The sequence below is a fragment of the Tasmannia lanceolata genome, unplaced genomic scaffold (genome assembly GCF_043159265.1).
Source record: "Tasmannia lanceolata isolate RefF3 unplaced genomic scaffold, GAP_Taslan_0.1 ptg000012l, whole genome shotgun sequence".
Classification (NCBI taxonomy): Eukaryota; Viridiplantae; Streptophyta; class Magnoliopsida; order Canellales; family Winteraceae; genus Tasmannia; species Tasmannia lanceolata.
In genome coordinates this window covers 32,012,283-32,024,728 of record NW_027518689.1, presented here as the reverse complement: position 1 = coordinate 32,024,728, position 12,446 = coordinate 32,012,283, and the positions used below count along the sequence as shown (strand labels likewise).

Here is a 12,446-nt window from a genome sequence, read left to right as displayed (position 1 = left end):
TAGTCCCAACTCACAAGTTCCTATCAGGAGTGGATCCGTAAAAAAGAAAGTTATTAAAAAAAAGGATGATTCCACTATCTTTTATTTCCCCATTGCGTCTAAGGAAACGTAAACCTCAAGAAAACTCCCCTCAATTTAACCAGCAATTCTCTTCCCACCGCTACTCCGTGCAAAAACCAAGGATAGGAGAAGAAGAAGAAGATTTCGAACTGAGAATATCTTGAAGGTAAGCAAAACATACCATTTTGGCTGTAAAGAAATCGATAGTAAAAAATCAGGGTTTTGGGGTTTTCATGAATTATAAATGATCAGTTTTGTTCGTGATCTACCTAATCTCTCCCTAAAATCTATCTTCTTATACTTTGCGCACCTTCCCCCAAAAGAGATATACGGAGAGTTTAGGTATTCTCTTTATCAGTCTGCTCCATCATTTGTAATTTGGGTTTCAGATTTGCCAAGGATTATTGGAAACATATAACAAAGTAATCTCAAACTATGTCTAAATTTATATTTCTCCTTAGAAAAACCCTTCTAATAAATACATGAGTAAAAGTTCTCTCTCTTTGTGCTGATTTTTTGTTTTTTTGTTTTTATGTGGAAATCGGGTTACGTTCTGATGCTCTTGCTAGAGGACTCATGATTTACTTGAAGTGGGTGTGAAATTTATTCCTTGAGATAATCAGGTTTTTAGGTTACAGTTATCTATTTGCAATCAGCCAAAAAACAACAGACTGTTCTTATGGGCATTTCGCCGAACAGGTGGGCATCACTACTGCATATTAAGGACATGCATAATTTACTACCTAAGCATTCTCATGAAAAATGGCCAAAGTACCCCTATCTCATGGAAAATGACTTTGACCAAAGTCTGCTACTATGCTGGCGTGGAAATAACAAAAATAGTCATATAATGAAAAATAACCAAAGTACCCTCTCTCATGGGGAATAACTAATAAGAAAAATATCCATCTCTCATGAAAAATGATCAAATTGCCCTCATGGAAAAGATCAAAATACAGTTGGTTCTCTTATAATTTATATTCCCGGTGGCATCTATTTATATAAAATATTAGAACATATTAAGTATTAGAAAAATAAGTATATCACCCGATTTTTCTTGCAATCTCATCACCTCTTAAATTCCATTTCTTTTTCAGCATCTAATACCGAGAGAGAGTGTGGAAAGAGAGATGAACGGTCTTACAAAATGACTCCCAAAATCCGACTGCACGTACTAGCTGGGTTGAGCCTGTGATCCTGCGCTCACAGAGAAAGCGTCAGTGGACCCGGAGTTGTGGCTTCGGGCGGCCACTTCGACACCCAAGTCAGAGATGGGCAACACAGATAATGGACGATGAGTAAGGGGAGGGCCAAGACAAGTTACCAAACAGATGGAGAAAAATTGGATTCGATCCCTTTGCTTGTGTGCGTAGCTGCCCTTTTATGGGGGAGGAGACCCACGATGTCAATTGTGCCCTTGATTTTGGTCATGTGGGCCGTGATGGGCGGCGGTTATAATCGTAGGGGTGTGATTCCTGGGATTCTGGGCGGAGATGGGGCGTGGTAGCCTTGGCGGGAATCTTTGAATTCGTGTGGGGCGTACTTGTCGTAACAGTTATCCGGATTGGTCGCTTGATGGCGGGATTTCCGCAATCGTGTCTGATTTCATTGAGAGTCGGTGCCGATGTTTGGGAGAGTAGCCTTGGTGATACGTGTGACACGGTTTTGGTGGAAGAGTTAACTCGGTACCGTAGTTCCCTTATAGGGGTTCATAGCGAACCAGTTTTGTACTTTGGGTTGACGTGAGGGTCGGTACCGGGTATACCGATTTTACCCCCAACACACTTCTTGTCATTTGAGAGAGATGAGTTGATGGTCTTACACACTTTTGGTTAGAAACATATTGGATATACACACCCTCCAATCCTGTCAGAATGTTAGTGGTATGAATGCGATTAGGATCTGTGAATTTTGACACCTGTTTTCTTTTCTATTTCTATTCTCTTCCTTCTCCTATGCTGCACCTACATATAGTATTGTAATGCATATGTACTTTGAACAAAATTTTCTAAGAATGTACACTTATATCTGTTTTTTTTTTTTTCGAAAGGACTCTTATATCTTATATTACTAGATTTTTCTATTTTTCTTTATTAAGTATTAGAAATAAGAGATTATAAATTACCAGCGTAGGAACAATGTCGGTTCCTGGTTTAGCAATAGGATATAAGAGATTATAAATTTATGGAGCATTAATTATGGGAGCCCTAACTGTATTCATATCTCATGAAAAATGACAAATAATACCCATATCTTATGAAATAAATGCCCTTGTCTCATGGAAAATGAACTAAAATATCTATCTCCTGAGACAGAGGTACTTTCGCCATTTTTCATAAGGAATGGATATTTTCTCATTTTCACAAGTAGGGGCATTTTCTTATTTTCACGAGTAGGGGCATTTTCCATAAGAGAGTCTTTAGTCATTTTCTATTAGACAATGGGTGTTTCAATCATTTTAATAAGGGATATTTTTTGTCATTTTCCATTAAATGTGGGTATGTAGTCATTTTCCATGATATATAGCAATTTTTTTCATTTTACATATAAAGAGTTACTTTGATAATTTTCCATAAGGTATTAGTAATTTGTCATTTTCCATGAGATAGGGGTAGATTGGTAACTTTCTCTTGAGATATGGTTATTTTTTGATATTTTTGCAATTTCATGAAAAAACATATTTTTCAGACCATGGTCAGACCATCAAATCCAAACTTGTAGGATTTTTTGTGTGTTATGTATGTGCATTAAAATATGTTAGCCATGCACCATGTTATATGGAAGTTGATTGCATGTTCTTATTTTTTGTGTATCTTTTATTCCCTTGAAGTTCCAATTAATAACGTAATAAATGGATTTCAAATTTACCTGTTTAATGTATATAAGTATGTATATTAGGAGATTAAGAAATAAAAATTTTCATATGAAAAAAGTACCATAGACAGTGGAAGAGGAGAAAAGCCTGGTCCTTTCCTGGGTCTCTTCCTAAAGTTTCAAGCGAAAATCATCAAAGCCTGGTGAAGAGAAGAGTAAGGTCTTTTTAAGTTTTATTCCTTGCAGTTTGTTCTCCATCATCAACCTAGAGTCAACTCTCTTTCGAAGTCTTTTTCTAGATTTATTTGTTTAATTTCAGTAGAATTTAGCTATTGGAATTTTTTTTTTTAATTTGGGTCTCCTATTTCTTGGTTTTTATCAGCATAATATGGTTTGTACCACAAGAAAATCTTATGATTCTTGAATTAGACTTCGTGTCTCATTTTTATAGTATAAATAAGGGCAATCCTTTCATTTTGGTTCCCTATGGATTGATTGGGGTTTCTTAACAAGGTTTCCAGCTTCCCAGGGACCCTTCTGAATTTGGACACATTATCTTACAAATATATGCTTTAGTAGATCGTCGTGAGTGTCTCAGAACAACATTTTCAGTATTCTTCATTTTTATTTAGAGTATTTGAACTTAGTATGATTAGCATCTTTATTAAGCGTTCTCATATAGATCTCATTTCTCTTAACTGCATTTTGTTTGGTGTAACTTTGGCTAAAATTTTATTCATTTGATTTCAGAAGAAAATAAAAAAATGAATTCCTTCTGCGAATTGGAGAACGTGCCTGTTCTAAACTTAGATATGATCAGCAATTTACCAGAGAATATTATAGACACAATTCTCGTCCGCCTATCATTAAAGGATGCGGTGCGAACAAGTATCTTGTCGAGCAAGTGGAGATTTAAATGGGTCACTATTCCTCAACTTGTATTCGATAAACAATGTAAGCCACCTCAATCTACAGATAAGACGCTCAATACGCTTAAGCTTGTGAATATTATTGATCAAGTTCTCTTACACCATAAAGGTTCAATTCACAAGTTTAGGTGTTCCTATTACCTGCACAATTGTTCTGATATTGATCGGTGGATAATTTTTCTGTGGAGAAACGAGATTAAGGAATTCATCCTTGATATCAGTGGAGATGAGCATTATAAGGTTCCTTCTTGCCTCTTCTTATGCCGTGAAATGAGCCATTTGGAGTTATATTTTTGTGTTTTCAAGCCACCTTCCACATTCAAAGGCTTTTGTAATCTGACGACCCTCGATCTTCAAAGAGTTATCATTACCAACAACACATTGGAATGGTTAATTTCCAGCTGCCCAGTTCTTGAGAGATTGATACTGCAAAACATTGATAATATAACTCATCTTAGAATTCATGCCCCGAATCTTCGATACTCGAACCTCGGTGGTGTTTTCGAAGTACTTTGTTTTGAGAATACTTCACTTTTATCTACTCTAATAATTGATTCGCATTCGGCTGTCACAACGTCCAAATATCTTGAGCAAGGAGAAACTTGCAATTTAATCAAGGCTCACGGCAGTCTACATAGACTCGAAAGTCTTGAACTATGTAATTATTCTCTACAGGTAACTTAATGTTGTACTTCTCTTTTGAAATTCACTTGGTAAGTCCCTTATGTTCTCTTTTTTCGCTTGGATAATAGGTTTTGGCTTTAGGTGACATACCAAACAGGTTTCCTACTACATATGATTGTCTAAAGAAAATTACTCTGAAAATCAATATCGCAAACTCAAAGGAGATTTCAGCTGCTCTTTGCTTGTGTAAAAGCTCCCCTAAATTGCAAGAACTTGTAATCTCGGTAAGTACTTTTGAACATACCTTGTATTTTGATGTGTATTGTTGTAATTTAAATGTATTAATGGATTTTAATTTCATGGATATCTGTAGGTCTATTCTGATGCAGAAGCGACTTTTGGACTTGTTGAACTTGTTTTCTGGGAAGCACCAGAGCAATTGGATTGCTTGTTCAATTACCTCAAAACTGTGAAGATGACAGAGATATTAGGCACAACAATTGACATGAAATTCATAAAATTAATACTCACTAGTGCACCAGTGCTTGAGACATTGTATTTTCAGATTGCTAAGAATATGGTCTCTGAGAAATTAAAGATTTTTGAGGAGTTGTTGCGATTCCGAAGAGCTTCACCAGAAGCTGAAATCATATACTTGAGTTGACTCATAGTCCGCTGTGACAAAAGTAGTTAAACTCTTCAAGAGATTACATTTGGACAATGTGGATTTATATATTAAATGTTGTATCTGTTGATTACTTGAAACTTTTTATTTTGATTGCATGTTTTTTGCTGTGTTCAATGGCTAGATTAACTTTTTTAATCTTGGATATTTAACTAAGATGAAAATAACTATAACAACTTGTGATTCAAGCCATGATCTAAGACCCACATTTACTCCCAAAGTCCCAAGGGGATGAAAGTTATCGGCATCAATGGTTCATCTGGCGGGGCTTTTACCATGTAATTAGAGTTATGATTGAATCCATTTTGGCCACAGTTGGCAACCTTGAAAAAATATTCAATATAATATTTTTGGGGCCATTTGTTGGAAATGGGCGAGGGGTTAGGAGAAACTTGACACTTCAAAAGTTGGGAGTAGGAGCATGAAAAGGTCCTAAAATCAGGTTGGGAATTCATTGCCTTCGATCCTGATCACTAGTTAATGATTCGGACCAGTGATCAAGTGTGTTGAAAAAGACATCTTTTTTAGTTTATCCGAACCATTGATTGTTCAGGTGCCTCAATCTTGCGGTTGGGACCTTTGTTTGGAATGTGACTAGGATCCTCTTAGATCGCTTAATGATGGCATATTAGATCAACGATCTTGATTACGAAATAAATTGCCATACCTAAGATATATTTTAACCATTCTCATTAATCAAGACACGGTCAGCTAGCTAATTAAACTCCAAATGAATATGTGAAACAACCAGTTAATTGAAAAGCTTAAGTTGGTGTTATTTAATCATTTATACTTTAACACTCCCCTTCACGTGTGGCCTCTTTTTTTTTCATTGGCCGTGCCTGTGGATTTTATTATCAAGGAGTTTTAAGGATTTGAATCCAAGACCTGACGTAAGGCAGTATCTCCGATACCATGTGAAACAACTAGTTACTTCGAAAGCTTAAGCTGTTAGATTTGGTGTTACTTCGAAAGCTTAAGCTGTTAGATTTGGTGTTGTTTAATCATTTATACATTACTAAGCCGAAGCGACTTTGGAGGCGCTTTGGATCTACATAAGTCAGTAGTCTTCTTCAAAGACAACGAAATTTTTGCCTACTTCATATCTGAACTCGTAAAAATGAAGGAGATGTCCTTCTTTGGAAGCATAATGGGGTGAGATAACTAGTTTTGCTAAAAAGGGTGGAGGGATATCTGTCCGTGAATTTTTTAACCGCCGGCATGCAATCTCCCGTCGGCATGCAAACCTAATGTTGGGATTGAAGAATATCACAAACATGTGCATTTGTGGTTTCAGCCTCGACTGGGTATCCCCTTTCTTTTTAGATCTTGTGGACTGTGGATACTCAGCTTAGGAAGCTTTCTATACCCTAGGCATCTTCAAAAGTTGTTGCCGGACGTCACGCCCTAAACCCCACCCTGAGCGTAGGACGTGGCAGCGTCGTACACCTGCAAGATAAATTCCATAAGCATACAAGGCTACAAAGCAATAACAGAAATAAGCCTGGCATTCCATAACTAGAATATTAACGTCTCAAGTAATGTGGACTCAACATGGTCAAATCAAATCTCAACTCTCCCCTGAACCATAATAAATAAGCACATTCGTTTGCTAATACTCACGGTTTGAAGCAAAAGAAAATAAGCTAAATAAAAATCTCCAAGCTCCTACGGTTCCGAAACTAAGCTTCTTCTTCCTCATTCACCTCACGAGAATCAAAACTCTGAAAATGTTAATATAACCACAGTCAGCTGAAAAGCTCAGTACATAATAACGAACCATAAAAGTAGGGTCAAAAGCATGCTACATAGAGAGGGTTAATAGGTAAACGAAAATGGTATAAGATGCACATGATGTGATTGATACAAATACAATAACTGAGGAAACAAAGCTCCCAAAGTAATATTTCAAAGTATCACATTAGAGAGGGTCTCAATAAGAGGAGTCATAAAGTCTTAAGAGATCACTGAAAGCGATAAAAATGTACGAAATCACCCAAAGGTAATCAGCTTAGCTCCAAAAGCAAGTTATTTTATCCGACTGCCCGCGGTTCGAAACTAGTTTCTGAGTTCATATACCTGTCGACAGGATCAGCATATAGCACCCACTGACGGGACCCAAAAGCCAACGTATAACCCCCATTGGTGCAGGCTCTTATAGTTTACATATATACCTAAGCCTCACAAAAGGTGTTCACATATACACAAAGTCCAAAGGTACGTACAAAGTCCCAAAGATTGTGATTCACATTTGTTCCACAAGATTTTTCAGAATAGTTGGGAATATAAAATGATCAAAAGGTTCTTATATCAAAAGGGTCACATATTCAATGCGAAAATCGTAGGCTATCAATGAGTACAAAATTTAATAGATTGTATTTAATAAAGGATAAGCATGCAAGACCCAAATCAAAGACTAAGGTTATCACAGGTTTCACATATTCAAAGAGACTGGGGAGTTACAAATCAAAAAGGCATATCATTCAATGGCAAATCATATCACTAAAGTAGTACGAAATTACATACCTTGATATCGAATTACTTTTCTTTTCATAATCACCTACAATCAAGAGTATGAATATTCTCCATGAGTTTTATTATTAATTTCAATCTTATCAGGCATATATATACTTACTCAAGACACCCTTTGGTGCCCCATCGGAAAAGAATCGGTAAACCGTCCTAGGGTTCTTTTTTAATATTTTGGAACTATAATCATTATAGTCTCCAAAAAATTTTGAAACTATTTTTAACAGAAAATACTCGTTTCTGGCATGTCCGTAGAGTATAAGAGCTTTGAAAACGGATAAGAAACAAAGAAGTTATGAATTTTTAAAGTTTCACAATTTCTTTGAGATAATTTCATATTCGTCCCCTATTTTTCCAAAACTTCTACGGACCAAACTTTCTCGTTTTAGCTCCAATTCGCGCGTGGTTGGATCCATTGGATTCGTATCGACGAGAGGAATCCAACTAATCTATTTGCACCCTCGAATTGACACATATAATTATTATAAAAATAATCTAAACTTTTTTGTTCGACCCTTCAAGACAAACTTTTCTAAAAACCAAAACGATACGATCTTGGGTTCGTTAGGGATTCCATAACAAAGCGAATCCTAAGAAACTCGAGATCAGTCATAAGACACATCTTAAACAAAATCAAACCTTCTCTTTCACCTTTTTAAGATCACAGAATTCTTGTTTTAGGGTTTCTAATAACATAAATCAATAAAGAACATAGTTCTTACCTTGATCTTCACTCTCTATTTCCAAAACTTTGTTTTCTTCTTTTCCCACACGGAGATCTTCTCTTAAGGCTGTAGAAAACGTGTTTAGGGTTTTAATTAACTCCTAAGAGATGTATTTATAGGCTTTCTTTGAGAAACCCTAATTAAATAAAACACAAGAGGGACAAAAAGCCCCTCCCCCAAAGGGAAAAAATGAATTTTCATTTGGGGTTTTTTAGGTATTTACACCGGAGATCTCTGATTTTTATAAGCTAAGGGGGGAGTAGAGAGTTAGCATGGCTTCCTCCCAGATCTTTTCCTCGGTCTCTAGGGAGTCAGGAGGACCTGAAGATGATGACAAGGATGTTAGACTTCAGAAATGGTACCGATGAAGGCAGGAGGTTTGGCCCAACTCAAAGCGAAAGCGAATGAAAATGCTTGAAGTGCAGCTACAACAACTTTGGATCACGTAGTGTCTGCAGGAAATGTTTAGGGGCGAAGATTAGAAAAAAAGGTAGAGGTGGCTAAAACATGGGTTAAGACAACCCCCAAGGAGAACCTCATTTTTAGAGTGGATGAGAAAACCTCTTTGTTCACTATCCCAATCGATGTGGTTAATGATAGGAAGAAGACCCTAAAAAGTTGCTTGATAGGCAATTTGAGGGATAGGTTCCTGGTAGAAGAAGTTTGGTACTGGGCGAAGAGACAATGGGCCCTCCCGCTTCTCAGCAAGCCTTTTTGTATCAACCCCTCAATGGTGCTCTTCTATTTTGAGTCTTAGGGTTAGGCTACATCCATTCTGCGGTGGGGTGGTGATGCTTTGGGGGTTTATCTTCTATCCCTGACTCCGTGGTCACCGGTAGACCTAGGAAATGGTTGGGTCGGGTTCGGTCGACCCGCGGGTCATGTGGGTGCGGGTCACTCGGGTTGCGGGTCAAAATGACCCACATTCCTACGGGTCAGCAACCGGGTGACCCATACCCAGTGCGGGTGGGTCGGGTCGACCCGCGGGTTACCCTCATGTTTTTCCAAAACAAAGTTTTTATTGGGAAGTGATAAATTCACCCCCTTCTATGTATGAGCCCCTAATTTTCAAAATGGACGGTACAACCTACACCATAGGATGATCAAACCGTCTATTTGATGGGCCACAACGTAAATAGATCGTGCCCCAAAAATCATTGCCATAGGACAATCTCAGCCGTTCGATCTGTAGAAGTTTCCATATTGTTAGTCCCAGTTTAGATCGGAGGGTTAGAATGATCCTATGCTAATGATTTTTTGGGCACAAACTATTTACATTATGGCCCATCAAATGCACGGTTTGGATCATCCTATGGTGTGGCCTGTACCTTCCAATCATCCATTTTGAAAAATAGGGAGTGTATTCATGTATAGTAAATTAGTAATGCTGATGAGTTGTTGGAGGTTGGGAGTCCTCAAAAAGTGAGATGCTGTTAGAAGGGCTGATTTCCAAACACAAGTCCACTATTCCAGCTCAAAAAGTGAGATGCTCTTAGCCCTTGATCTCATTTTCTATTTTAAAATAAAAAATGTTTAAAAAAATCCAAAAAATCACGGGTGCCCGCTGGTTGACCCGACCCGACCTGTGTTTTTGCGGGTTGGGTCACCCGTGGATCGGTTTTGGCGGGTCACTAAAACCCTCCCGTGCCCGCAAATTTACGGGTGGGTTAGGTCGACCCGCGGGCATGGGTTGCGTTTGCCAGGTCTAGTCACCGGCTCTAAATATGGGAGCAAGAGAATCAATGTGGAATTGTCTACCATACCAGCAACCCCTTGTTTTGAAATTGGTACTTCTACATTTATCTTGCATTTTTACTGTTGACTTGTGCAGTTCCAACAAGGGAGATACACAAACGTTGGACAACTTCTTAATACTGGCATGGGTCAAACCGTCGTTTAACCATGCCCAATTCATTTTTGGGCAAAGATAAATTGGCACCCCCTGTAGGATAATTCGCACCCCTTTGATGTGAATTTACATTAAAAAGCGTTAAAAGTCTGCCACATACCTTCCTTCAAAGGTGCGAATTTATCAAAGCCCTTCATTTTTCAGAATGTTTGCCCGTCAGTACATACATGTTAGAGATTATAAATTCTTGAATAATGATATGGTGACCGATTTGGGACCAGCAGTGGAACAGAACAAATAGTCCCTTAACACATTACCAATCTTTCGCTTGATTTTTGGCTTTTTCTCCAAGAAAATGGCAAACTACCACTCCATACATGAGGCATGTGGGGATTTGTTAGGTTACACTCTCGGTTCCAATCTTGTTACCCATGTCCTCATCAAGTTATTTTTCAAAGTTTGCCGATTCTCATTTCAATCATTGACGCTCGCACAAAGAGTAATAAGGGGCCATTTGGATACCCAGATTTTAGAATCTGGGATTTCTTCAAAATTGTAGCCAAGAGACAAGAGAAGAAGCAGACCAACCGTCGTTTTTGACTTCGCGCCCTTCTTTCCATCAGCAAGAGAGTAGCAGATCCTGGATACCCGGATTTTAGAATCTGGGATTTCTTCAAAATTGTAGGTAAGAGACGAGAAGAAGCGGACCAGCTGTCGTTTTTGACTCGTTTTTTTCTTCTCGCCCTTCTTTCCGTCAGCAAGAGAGTAGTAGATCCTCCCATATTTCCAGGTTTTAGAAATCTCAGGATGCAGGAGAGATTTTAAAAACCCCTGAGATTTCTAAAACCTGAATTTCTCACTTAAAATCCAAGAAACGCTATCAGGACAGCATACAACAGCTTGATCATGAACCCTCTTTTACACTATTTTCAAACTAAAAACCTAGATTCTAAAATCTGCGTATCCAAACAGCCCCTAAATATTCTATTCCGATTGTTCTATATTCACTGTCCAGGAATCAAAGAGACTAGGTTTGCCTTCTATTATTCATGTGCTCGTATAGATATTTTCCAAAGTTCGCCCAGTATCATTTCATACTTGGACAGTCAAGTGGAAGAGTTGATTCTCCTTTCCTGTCCTTCAATAAAAAATGAAAGAAGCTGGGCCTTGAATTATTCATGTCCTCGTTTTGTTGTTTTCCAAAGTTCGTATATTCTCATTTCAATCTTCGACGATCACACAGGAGAGTGGATTCTCCAGTCCCATTGTTCTAAGAAAAGTTGAAAAAAATCATGAGAGGTGCTCATCAAAATAGGGAGTGCGGATATCATTTCCATATGTGTACACACACAACCTCCATGCTTTGGGGACGAATACTATGAGGCAGCACATCAGGAAGAAACTCTAATTGGGTCCACTAATGTCATGTCAGGCCAAACTGCCAAAGTTGATGGCAAAAGACAGAAGAAAAGCAGTCTTCCATCAGCAAAAAAGAAAACTTGTCTCAATGTAAAAGACGTAGTGTCGAGACTAAAATGTGTTTTTGATGGTTTATTTTATGTCGGTGATTAATTTTTTTTAAAAAAAAATGGTGGCCAGTGCATGAGGCTACCCGCCATTGCGGGGTCTGGAGAGGGCTAGATATATGCAGTCTTAACCCTGCTTTGCAAAGAGGCTGTTTCCATGACCAGAACAAGTCAAAATGGAGGAATCCAGCTACGGTAAAGATATCCCTAGAATGGCAACAGTCGTGACAGAAAGAAAAGCTAAGTACAAAATTACTTTCAAATGGCTGCCTCCATGTGTTGGTTCTCTAAAACTCAACTTTGATAGTAGCTCTAAAGGGAACCACGGTATAGCAGACATAGGAGGTGTTATTCGTGATTCGAATGGAAGAAATAAAAGCAAAGTACAAAATTACTCCCAAATGGCTACCTCCTTCCGTAGATTCACTAAAAGTCAACTTCGATGGTAGCTCTAAAGGGAACCCCAATAGAGCAGACATAGGAGGTGTTATACAAAGAGGTTTTATTCAAGGAGGTGTCATTCGTGAATCAAATGAAAGACATTTAGGGGCCGTTTGGATACGCTGATTTTAGAATCCAGGTTTTTAGTTTCATGATGAAGCTGTTGTATGCTGGCCTGACAGCGTTTCTTGGATTTTAAGTGAGAAATTCATGTTTTAAAAATCTCTCCTGCATCCTGAGATTTCTAAAATCTGAAAATATGGG

At 38.1% G+C, this 12,446-nt stretch overlaps 1 protein-coding gene across 4 annotated transcripts; it reads left to right on the top strand.

Annotated features, from left to right (window-relative positions):
* The first annotated feature begins 22 nt into the window (after positions 1-22).
* On the top strand, positions 23-5,210 carry LOC143887852 (F-box/FBD/LRR-repeat protein At1g13570-like). 4 transcript variants are annotated; one of them, XM_077392074.1, is made up of 6 exons: positions 23-226; positions 630-759; positions 1,158-1,943; positions 3,625-4,478; positions 4,556-4,711; positions 4,801-5,210. In XM_077392074.1, the coding sequence occupies exons 4-6, from the start codon at positions 3,639-3,641 to the stop codon at positions 5,089-5,091; spliced, it is 1,287 nt and encodes a 428-aa protein (XP_077248189.1). In that variant the 5' UTR covers positions 23-226; positions 630-759; positions 1,158-1,943; positions 3,625-3,638; the 3' UTR covers positions 5,092-5,210. The 4 variants fall into 4 exon arrangements, with proteins under 4 accessions (XP_077248189.1, XP_077248190.1, XP_077248188.1 ...); XM_077392075.1 differs by lacking the exon at positions 630-759; XM_077392073.1 differs by lacking the exon at positions 1,158-1,943.
* Positions 5,211-12,446: the final 7,236 nt, after the last annotated feature.